General features: G+C 32.5%; 2 protein-coding genes across 2 annotated transcripts in view; both read right to left on the bottom strand.

Annotated features, from left to right (window-relative positions):
- LOC119605740 (probable multidrug resistance-associated protein lethal(2)03659) overlaps positions 1-4,576 on the bottom strand; it is a 37,021-nt gene extending 32,445 nt beyond the window's left edge. The window contains exon 1 of the mRNA XM_037959020.1: positions 4,182-4,576. The gene's annotated coding sequence lies outside the window, so the exon portion shown is untranslated. The remainder of the gene's footprint in view (positions 1-4,181) is intronic.
- A 603-nt stretch (positions 4,577-5,179) lies between these two features.
- The window catches only part of LOC119605742 (probable multidrug resistance-associated protein lethal(2)03659), a 38,490-nt gene continuing 31,475 nt past the window's right edge, over positions 5,180-12,194 (bottom strand). Inside the window, exons 4-12 of the mRNA XM_037959022.1 lie at positions 9,933-10,092; positions 9,504-9,870; positions 9,022-9,439; positions 8,572-8,941; positions 7,622-8,446; positions 6,971-7,554; positions 5,844-6,622; positions 5,364-5,780; positions 5,180-5,300 (exon numbers count right to left, since the gene is read on the bottom strand). Of these exons, the coding sequence (XP_037814950.1) occupies positions 5,265-5,300; positions 5,364-5,780; positions 5,844-6,622; positions 6,971-7,554; positions 7,622-8,446; positions 8,572-8,941; positions 9,022-9,439; positions 9,504-9,870; positions 9,933-10,092 (3,956 nt within the window). The 3' untranslated portion in view covers positions 5,180-5,264. The remainder of the gene's footprint in view (positions 5,301-5,363; positions 5,781-5,843; positions 6,623-6,970; positions 7,555-7,621; positions 8,447-8,571; positions 8,942-9,021; positions 9,440-9,503; positions 9,871-9,932; positions 10,093-12,194) is intronic.

Raw genomic sequence — 12,194 nt, 5'->3', positions numbered from 1 at the left:
GAAACCGATAATGGGGGTTGGATCAGTTATCGAACGATTCTCATTAAATTCAGTCGAAAAATTTCATTTCCTATATACATAACTACCGTAATTTGTATGAACTTTTGAGCCATTATTGAGGGGGTAGGATCAGTTATCGATCCATCTTCATTAAAGTCGGTAGAAAGATTTTGGTTTCCATAAAACTTGTTTATGTAGAATTTCATAAATCTATTGGTATTTTTATGACAGTAATGAGCGTTAAAGTAATTTTCTGAAGGGGTTCTTATATGGGGGGTAGGGTCAATTATGGACCGATCATCCTAAAATTTTCTAGAACGATTTTTGTTCATTCAAATATTGTTCATGTCGAATTTCATCGTTGTACTCGCTATTTTATGCCAGTAATAAGCGTTAAAATCATTTTCTGAAGGGAGCGTTAAAATCATTTATATGGATGGTAGGGTCAATTATGGACTGATCCTCATAAAATTTGATAGAGTTTTTGGCTCGCACAAAACTTTTAAAAGTCGAATTTCACTGCTGTACTCGCTAAAGTCATTTTCTAAAGTGGACCTTATATGGGGGGTAGGGTCATTTATGGACTGATCCTCATACAATTTGTTAGAGAGATTTTGACTTATATGAAACTTATTTATGTCGAATTTCATCGCTATACTAGTACTTGTATGGAGGCTATCCGAAAACGGGGACCAAAATTGTCCATTTTCAATTCAAAACAAACCTTACTCTACGGAATATTTGTGGAAAATTGAAACCATCTGCCTCTTTCCGTTCGACCTCTATCGTGCTTTCACAGACAGACGGACGGACATGGCTAGATCGTCTCAGAATTTAATAAGGACCCAGAATATACATATATACTTTTGTGGATCTATGGCCAATATTTCGATGTGTTACAAACGGAATGAAAAAATCAATATACCCCCTATAATTTTTGATAGGTTGTTACAACCGCCTTCTATATTCTAGTGAAAGAAGTAGAGAATTATTTAATTCAGGAGTTATTAACTAAAACGTAATATACTAATTAATGTGAACAAGAATTGCTTCTAACTTTAGTGCATGTTGCATTTTGGATTCCCTTAAAAAAGTATCCTCTATAGCCGCTGACTATGCTGATTGCATTGATCTTTTCATTTTATCGAAATATTGACAGCAACAGCAAATTTTGTTATGCTACCGTGTAAATGGTTGCTATCAAAATAATCGTTTTCATATAAAAGTATGTTATTGACACATTGCTGTCTGTTGCCTGCTGTTGTCTATGCGTTTAATGAATTGAACAACAAAAATTAATAGTAAGTATACGTCACCTGGAGGAAAGTAACAAAGTGTAACAAAGTAAGGAAATTTTACAATAAGATGTTAAATATTCCTAGTTTAATTTTACATTTTAGATAGACACGATGTATTATATATAAATGGATAGATATTTGAGGAATTTTACAGTTACATACATAGATTTTTTCATTGAAAATGCTAAAATTAAAAGTAAATGAAATTTGCTCTCTTTTTATAAAAGTGGGACTTTTTATAAAAGTGGACTACGGAAATTCTTTAAATTTTCTATAAAAACTAGTTTTTTAATAGCCTTAGTCCCTTCGGTATCAACTATTTAAAACCTTTTTTTCACTTAAGAAAACGGACCAAAAAACTGTGAACAAGTTGGAGAGTTAGCACGTTCCGTTTTTTATTTTTCTCTGGATAATATTTCTTAATTTGTTCCCGAAGTACAGGTAATATTTTCGAATATATGTACTTTGATATAATTTGGCTTAAGCATTTTTTGGAACGTTACGGACAAAGTGTATTAAATTTGTTAATTGTCGGTGCAAGATTTCTCAAAGACCATAAACAAGTGGCTCCCAGAACACATTTTCTGCAGTCATAAATATATTGATTTGGCAGTAACACAGATGAAATATACATAGTAAAGTAACAGATATCGGTCCATATTTGCAGAAAATTATTTTAACGCTTATAATAAAAATATCAGCACGAAAACATGACCAACTTACACATTTTATGATACCATCCATATATAGCATTAATACTCATAGATTGCTTTAAATCGATGAAATCTGACGTAAACATGAACATGTTCTATGCTAAACAAAATCTGTCTACGAAGTTTCACAAGGGGCTATTATTGAACCTATTTCCCATATAATCCCTGTTACAGAAAATAATATTATTGTCAATAAATCGAGAAATTTCTACAAAATGACTTATAATAAAAGACCGCCTCGAATCCTGTACAGTTAGATCCAAAGGTTTAAATTTATATACAGAATTATAGAAAATCACTTTTAAAAATTCAGTTTTTTTGCCAGTAGATTTTTTTAATAAAATTTATAAAAAGATGGTGATTGAGTTACCCTTCTCAAAATGGTGAGTTACCGTTCTAAAAATATGTCATATGATGTTACCCATATTTTGGATTTTGTGTTCTCGGTTTGAGAGTTATACAGTTTATAAGAAAATATCCTAAGATCGATACAATTTACATGCTCATTTCAAAATTTTACCGAGCTTAAAAAAACTTTCTTTTGTTTTATGATGATTCCCAAAATACTTTAATTCTATCGATGGTCTTTTGGGACCTGTACCGGTAAATAAGTTTCTTCGGCTGTGTCGAATCTTAAATAAGGGTATTTATGTGTTTACAATTTTATTACAAAAAATTAAAAACTACCATTTGTAAAATGAAAAGGTATCAGAACGACGCTTTTTATAGATATTAATTTTATGTATGTTTATAGGTGTAATATTAAAAATTTTTCAAAAAGCAGCAAAAAATTCACTCATAGATTTTCATTACATCAGGATACCTGTATGTACCTATGATTGATTATATGTTTCTTCATTGAATATTGCATAAAAACCAAAAAGTACCAGTTAAAGAATGAAAAAGTAATAAACATGTTTTCCTACAGATTTTCATTCACTTAGGACTCTGAATGTTTAAATTTATGTTTCTAGGTTCAATATTATAGACAATTCAAAAAGTACCTTTTTAAGAAGGAAAAAGTACCAAAAGGTTCAATTTTATAGGTTCTCACTTACTCCGGTCTTTACATGCATAATTTCATGTTTTTAGATTCAATATTACGTATAATTCAAAATGTACCGTTTCAAGAACGAAAATGTATCAATAATTCCCATTTTATAAGTTCTCACTTATTCCGGACTTTACAGGCTTAATTTCGTGTTTATAGGTTCAATAGTATTGAAAATTCAAAAAATACCTTTTGAAGAATGAACAAGTATCAGTAATTCCCATTTTATAGGTTCTCACTTATTCCGGACTTTACAGGCTTAATTTCGTGTTTCTAGTTTCAATAGTATTGAAAATTCAAAAAATACCTTTTGAAGAAGGAGCAAGTACCAAAAAGTCCCATTATATAGATTCTCATTTACTCATGGCTGTACATACTTAATTTCATGTTTCTAAGCATTCGTAACTTGTTGTTCTTGCTTTGCTTTGTTTTTATATACAAACAGGAACCAGAACAAAATCCCGGAGATATCTGAGATCTTCAGAAAACTTACAGACGGATAGACAGACAAAGCTTAATCTACTCTTAAATGTGACCTTATTTTTGTGCAAGTTTTTATCTTGTTAAGAAACATTTTGTGTAGATTTGTCCTTAATTTTGTCTTTTTTGTTTCTTTTTTAAATTAATTACCACTTTTGGTATATAATAACCGTTGGTATATAATAACCGTTTGTTTTTTAACTTTTAAAATAACACCATAAAAATTTTTATTTAATTACATATGTAAATTATTTTAGAACACTTTAAAAAGTTATTATCAATAATTCCTCTGAATATTTTTGTTTACATATTAACCTGAATTTTTTCTTTTCTATTTTTATAAATAAATCTTTATTTTATTGTAACCACTGTGCAAACGTTAAATTCACCAATCGTTTCCGTTTGCCAATTTTCCGCTAAGTCAACTATTTCCGTTTATTTCCACAAGGGAAAGAAAAAACACAAGAAAACATTGACATAATAAAAATGAACGCAAAAGGAAATACAATATTTTTTTTTGGTATGAATGACAAAACATTCATATTGTTGTTATTGTTTTTGTTGGTAATGCTTTTCTTCAACATAAACTAATTAAATGTACTAATTTTGTATGTCAGGGAATTTATATTAAATTTTTACCTTTTATACAAATTTAGACCATAAACAAAAGAAAACCGAATACAAATTCCAGCACGCACACAACACTTAAGAGGAACACACTCATGTACCATCTGCACTCGCACACACATTGAACACTTTTTACATTTTCTTCATAGATTTTATTATTTTTTCCTAATGTTTTTCCAAATAAAAACAAGCAACCCCCTTGAGGGTAAATTCAATGATTTTTTCTCGTATTTGCTTTTTTTGATTCAATAATTTCATCTGATTTTAAGAGAATTTCACACAATTTGCTGAGTATTTGTAAAAAGGAGATTTTAATTTAGTTTTTTGTTATAATTTTGGATTTTTTATTTTATAAAAAACGGTGCAAAACTAGAATTTTCAGGTGCTCGAAATAAAAACGTTGAAAGGAAAATTATGTACTTGAATAAACTAAAAAGAAAATGGGAATCAAAACAAAACCACAGATAAGAAAGTGCAAGAGACAGAGAGTGAGCGAGACAAGAGAGTAAATGAAAAACACACAGTTGCCAGACAGACGTATAATTGAATTAGAAAAGTGGAGTACGTTCAGTGCGCTTGAAAATAAAAACACGTTATTTTTATTTAAAATGTAAATAATTTAATATTTGGACGTTTTATTAGTTTATATCTCTATATTTGTATTTAAGCATATTGTATACCTAATATTACATTTATAACAATATATTTAAAGGCACATGCTAGTATTTTCTTTAACAATAAAGACTTAAATTTAAAATTTGTTCACAAAAAGTATCTAAAGTAATAGTAGTTTATGTTAAGAAAAAAATAATAATATATAGATTTGTTGACAACATATAACATAATATACAGTACAAATAACACATTGTTTTAAACATTAATTAAACCACATTTTGTACACACTTACAAAAGTAAACATATTTCGAAAAAAAGATAAACTAAAATAAAATTTATAAATATATTCTTAAAATTAATTGCACTATAAAACAAAGGCCTGTAGTATTTTTTTAGTCTTTTTATATTGGCATGATTTAAGTAATCGCATATGTTTTTTTAATGAAAGCTATTTAGACGTTATTTTTATAGCAAACGAAACTACTCCATTTTGTGTTTTAAAGAGTCCTCGTGGGCCTGTGAAATGTAAAAGAACATATTATTATAGTTCAATCTAAGAGCGCCTATTTACACGCTTACCTTTTGTGCAACTTTGAATAAGTTTTCATATGTTGATTTGCCTGTCTGCTTAACCATACTGTGGAATATTTTCCTATCACTTTCGGTTAACAGTTCGAATGGGGAGCCAAATTCAACCACTTGACCGGCATCCATTACTAACACCTTATCCGAGTCCATAACTGTATGCAGACGGTGGGCAATTGTGAGTACGGTACAATTTTTAAATTTGTTGCGTATTGTTGTCTGTATCAAGACATCGGTCTGTGGATCGACATTGGCTGTTGCTTCATCCATAACCAATATACGATTTTCACGTAAAATGGCTCTAGCCAAGCAAACCAATTGTCTTTGGCCAACACTGAAATTAGTACCACCTTCTGAGATTTTGCTTTGTAGGCCATTAGGTAATTCGGATACGACTTCCTTTAACTGGACCTAGTAACCAAAGAGAAAATATATGTTATTTTGTTTTCAATTTAAGGCAATACACTATATTACCTCTTCTAGGGCTTCCCATAATTTGGCATCAGAATACTCTTCAAATGGATCCAAATTATTACGCATGGTTCCCGAAAACAATACAGGTTCCTGGGGAATTATGGATATTTTACTACGTAAATCATGTAGACCCATTTCCTTGGTATCACGAGCATCGATTATAATACTACCATCATTGTAGGATAAACGAAATAGGGCATTAATTAAAGACGATTTACCAGCACCTGTGCGTCCCACAATTCCCACTTTTTCACATGATTTTATAACAAAATTTAAGGATTTCAATACATATTCCGATTTGGGATCGGGGAAATAACGTAAACTGAGTTCATCGAATATTATTTTACCCTCTTCAGGCCAAGACCTTGGCGGTTTTTTGCCCTCCTTGGACTCTAATTCACCCTCCGGTTCTATGTCATCATACTCTACTACACGTTCTACGGCAGTCATGGTATTTTCTAATTCGGCTGATTGTCTCATACCCCATTGAACCATTCCGGTCATACCCATGGCTTGTGTTATGGCCAAACCCACATCGCCTCCATTTTCCGGTGCAAACACGAAGAAACTTAAGGTTATAATGGCTATGAAAATGACGCAGAAACAATCCAACCAGTAGCCAAAGGCACGTGAGGTGCATATAAACAGGAAAAATGCCGAACTATGTAAATCCTGATGATTATCGAATTCGGTAATTAAAACATGCTGAGCTCCGAAAGCTCTTATTGTTGAGAGACCAGCTAAAGAGGCGGCCAGATGAGAGTATATGGGAGAACGTGCTGAAAGATAAAAATATTTGAAATTTAAAAATCGAATTTCAAATTTAAAAATTGATAAAAGGAAAAATTTAAGAATTTCTTCTGAAGTAACTGGTTCTAGAGCGATTTAACTTATTTATATAGCAAATTTGGAACGAATATTTAAAAATTAAAATTTTAAACTAAAAACTTGAAAATTGGGGGAATAATTGAATATGTATGTTAATAATGAAATAGCAATTGCTCGTAATCGATTGAAATAAATGTATATTATACAGAAAATAAATTATTTGCACAACAAATCGTTCTCTGTTTTCGAACAGTATTTTTGATCAAGTCCTCTAAAAAGATTAATTATTTATAACTTACTTATCGCTTCCAAACGTTTTACGTTTCTCGATGTTTTCAAATAAAATGTTCTCAAATAGTAGAAAACAATAGCTAGCAAAAAGGTGGGCACCAGATACAATGGATTAACTACGGCTATAACAATAACTATGCCAAATAACGAGAGGAAGATCTGTATAACATCCATCATAACAGCTGGCAGTATCTCATCTATTTGACCCATATCTTTTGAAAAACGATTAAGTATACGACCGGAGGGATTTGTATTGAAAAAGTACATGGAAGCTCGTGTAATGCCTCTAAACATGGAATTGTGTAGATTTTGTGAAGCCTTCATGGCCACATTGAAGAATAAGAAACTTCTTGTCACAGTTATGATGATGGTAGCCACAGTTATAATGGTGAATATGTAAATGTCTAGCATTTCGGGATCTATATGAATATTGTATTGTTCCAAAAGCATGGAAAGTCTGGATTCTAGTTGATGGGAAGGTGATGATGATAAGGATTCAAAAACTTCATCGGTCTTATTATATGATGTTGTATTAACATGTTTGGCAGCGTTTTCAATACGCTCGGCTTCTATAGAGCCTTTTTTATTTACCCTATTGGAGGAAATAGACAAATTTTAAATAATTTCAAATATTTTAATTATTTTGATTTTTTACTTACCAATATGATAGGAAATAATCACCACCTGAAGCCAAAGCTTGTGATAATATACAAAATACCAGCATTACAATGAACATAAAGAAGCCACCTCCAGCTTTGAAATATTTCTTATACAAATCCAAACCAATTTTGCCTTCTTCTTGGGTCTCCTGTACTTGCATGGCACCATCTTCCATCGTTGAATCGGCAGCCGAATTAATAGATGCTTCACTATTTTGACGATCAAACATACGACTGCCCGAACGTGAGCGTGACTTTACTTCCATGGAATCATCCTTTTCTGGATCGGCCAACATTTGAGCAAAATCTAAACCACTTTCTCGAAGGGACTCATACGAACCAACCGCACTTACACGGCCCTTGTCCATAATTACAATTTGGTCGGCAGCTTGCAAGAATTGCAATTGATGTGTCACTAGTACAACGATATGATCGCGTAGAAAACCACGCATGCACTGATCGAATAGATGTCGGCCAACATGTGTGTCAACAGCACTTAAGGGATCATCTAGTAAATATATTGATGTCTTGCGATAAACCGCTCTGGCTAAACTTATGCGTGCCTTTTGACCTCCTGACAACGAGGCACCACGTTCACCCACCACAGTTTTATCACTGTAGGGTAAAAGTTCAAAATCTCGTTCTAAAGCACACTTTTTAACAACTTGATGATAACGTTTCTTATCCATAGGTTGACCGAATAGTATATTTTGTCGCACAGTGCCGGTAAAAAGCCATGGTTCTTGTGAGGCATACGAAACGGTTCCATTAGTTTTAATCGTACCCGATTCGGGACGTAATTCACCCAGAATACTTTGGATAAGGCTAAAATTAGGTTAAAATTGTTTTAAAAATTAGTTTATTCATCGAAATTATTTTAAAAAGATTATATTCTAAAAACAATTTAGAATTAATAAAAACTTAAAATAATTTCCCAATTTATTAATTACCTCGACTTTCCAGCACCTACAGGACCAATAATTGCGACCAAAGTTCCCGGTTGAACACGCAGATTTACATCATCCAATGTATATTCTGTAGAATTTGGATTCCATTTAGCTTTAACATTACTAATGATAATACCAGCTTCTGACAAAGTAGCATGACCATTTGATATTAAAGGTTCCTTTTCAGCATTTTCAGTTTCTAAATTTTCATCTAAAGCTTTATCGTCACCTTTAACCACAGTAGATTGGTTACTGCGATCATAATTGGGCTTAAAATCTACGGCTGATTTGTCTACAATATCGGTCTCCTCATATAGCATATAATTTTGTATGCGTTTAATGGATACCAAAGATTCGGCCAATTGGGATATGCCTGTTAAAATAGAAATTATATGTAATTAACTTACAATATTTTACATAAAATAAATTTTGAATAGAAATATTAAAAATTACCCTGAGGAAAGAATACTGTCATGGTAGTTCTTAAGATATTATAATAGGCAGTTATAACAAACGCTTTTTCCGGTGTTAGGAAATGACTTAGTACCACATATCCCACTAAACTGAGAAAGATTGACACACGTGTTAGGAACATTATGAAAGACAGCAGTATACCACGTATATAGGATACTTGTCTAATGGTATTGATTTCCTTTTTACGGGCATGTGCCACAATTTTACCAAAAGGTATTTCCCAAGCATACATTTTTATAACCTGTATGCCCGATATAATTTCGTTCATCATGCGCACACGCTCATCGGTGCGCAAAGCTGTGCGCAAACGTAGCACTGACGTCTTCTTGCCCAGCCAACCTTGAAGTGGTATAAACAACAGCATAAATGCTACACCAAAGGTAGCCGAGATGCCAATCTATAATTAGATAAATACATTAAAAAACAAGAAACTATATAAAATTTTTATTGTTCCCACATACCTCCCTGTACATTAAGTAGGTTATAAACATTGTCTCCACAGGTCCCACCCATAGATAATGTATAAATATCATGGCCAAATCTAAGCGTCCCACATCATTCGATATTAAATTGACCACTTGACCAGCAGTGGTATTACCCAAGGCGGTTTTACTTAAACGTAAAGCCTTACGATAAATCATACTACACATGGCCACCCGTATCTTCATGCCCGTATGCATGGTGCCCAGCATATAAGGATGCATTATAATCACATTCAATGCCGAGCATAATATAACGCCAGCCGCATAAAGATAAGCTGTTTCTATATTAGATTCATCCTTTGAATAATAAGCTATCAATCCGAGTAGAAACAATGGCTGTAAAGTTCTGTAGAGATTTAAAAAATCAGGTAAATTACTTATATTACATAATAATTATATTATTGCTACCTTAAACCTAACTCGAGCAGAAATAGTACCAGACCCAATAAAGCAAATCTCCAACCAAATACACGCATAGAGGCGCGCAATAGACTTGGTTGTTTTTTAGAATTAGCTGTCTTCTCTAACTCCTTCTCCCATGACTTGCACATGTCATTGCCAAGTGTTTCTGAAAGAAATTTAAAAAATAATTAATCACAAATGCATGCGTATATAACTATGTATAAATATTGAATTGATTAAACATTCTTAAAATCTGTGGAATTAATGTATATCAGACTAAGTTAGATAAGATGTCACCTATTAATTATTATCCAAATTAGCGTTACTATTACATTTACCTTTAAACTATAAAATTAATAAAAATAAATCCAATTTCCTTTTATTCGATTAACCGAATAATTTTGAATTATCCGACTATTAGATTCTATATCGGTGGAAACCGCGTTAAACGAAGATGTCCTCTATATAGGTGAATCCTTCGATAGCAAACTGGTGGTATGCATGAACATCGACAGCAGAAGTTCGTGCAATAACGGAATGCGTTAATTGGATTATTTAGCGTTAATTGGATTATTTAGCAACAGACAGAAGGCAATAAGGGCGATATCAGATGACAAAGTTAAATCAAAGACCTTATTGTATTGTAAAAAAGCTCAAACCGAATACTCTTCCAGAGGTAAGGATACCAGGCCACTTGGGAGCAGTCGGCAACGAAAGGGCGAATGTAATGGCTTTAAAAGGAAGGGAGCTCGAGGTAGTTAACCTGACGAACACAAAACCATTTCACGCAACGAGGGCAGTATTAAGAAGTATGAGTATTATATTCGGCTATGCCGAATCTTATATACCCACTATCAAATCACTGCCATATAAATAAACTTTGATATTTTGAATATTTTATTGTTATATATCGATATTAATGAGTACATCAGGGTAATATTTGAAAGAGATCCATTAATGGGGGTTTAACTATTGACAGTCATCTTTCGAATTAAAAATATTAGGGTTATTTATACATACATATATGGACCAATTCTCATAAAAGTCGGTAGGAAGATTTCAGTTCCATATGTATTTCAAATTTCATAGATCTACTTCAGCTAGTAATGAGCATTAAAGTCATTTTTTTAAAGGGACCTTATACAGGGTTAGGTTTAATTATGGACCGATCGTCATACAATATGGTAGAGAGATTTTAGCTCAAAATTAGTTTATGTCGAATTGCATTGGAAGAGAGATTTCGGTTCCTATAGAACTTATTAGTGTCGAATTTCATCGCTGTACTCGCATTCTTAAGCCAATAATGATAATGTTAAAGTAATTTTCTGATGGGGACCTTAAATGGGATAAGTGTCAATTATGGACCGACCGAATTTCATAGATCTACTAGTATTTTTAATCCAGTACTGAGTTTTAAAGTAATTTTCTGAAGGGTCCTTATATGGGGGAGGGTTCATACAAGTTATGTTTATATCGAATTTCATCGCTTTACTTTTTCTTTAGGCCAGTAATGAGTGTTAAAGTAATTTTCTGATGGTCCCTAGGAGATTATATGGGGGGTAGGGTCAATTAAAGCCCGATCCACATAAAATTTGGTTAAGAGATTTTGGCTCGCAAGGAACTTACTTGAGTCGAATTTCATTGCTATACTCGTATATTTAAGCCAATTATGGGCCTTAAAGCATTTTTCTGATGGGTAGGGTCAATTAAGTCCTGATCCACATATACTTTTGTAGAGAGATTTTGGCTCCTATAAAACTTACTTCTGTGAAATTTCATCGCTATACTCGTATTTTTAAGCCAGTAATGAGCTTTTTTTATGTAGGGGACCTTATATGGGGGGGGGGGTAGGGTCAATTATGAACCGATCCACATACAATTTGGTGGAAAGATTTTGGCTCCTCAGATACTTACTTTGGTAGAGAGAATTTTGTTTAAAGGTTTTGGCTGCTAAGATACTTATTTATGTATGTCAAATTTCTTCGCTATACTCGTATTTTAATGAGCGTTAAAGTAATTTTCTGAAGGGGATCTTATATGGAGGGTAGGGTCAATTATGGACCGATCGATATAAAATTTGGTGGAGAGATATTGGCTCGCATGAAACTTATGTGTATCGAATTTCATCGCTATATTCGTATTTTTAGGCCAGTAATCATCATTATAGTCATTTTCTAAAGGGGACCCTATATGGTCCTATGTCCGCCATAATTCAGAATTTTATTTCGGAAGTAAAAAAACTGACTTATGAGAAATTTTGTGGCATTT

Source organism: Lucilia sericata, unplaced genomic scaffold (genome assembly GCF_015586225.1).
Source record: "Lucilia sericata isolate MDLA Ls3-8-SP2 unplaced genomic scaffold, ASM1558622v1 Contig000515F_arrow, whole genome shotgun sequence".
In the NCBI taxonomy this organism is placed as follows: domain Eukaryota; kingdom Metazoa; phylum Arthropoda; class Insecta; order Diptera; family Calliphoridae; genus Lucilia; species Lucilia sericata.
Note: the sequence above shows the minus strand (reverse complement) of the source record. Positions and strands in the feature narration are given on the sequence as shown.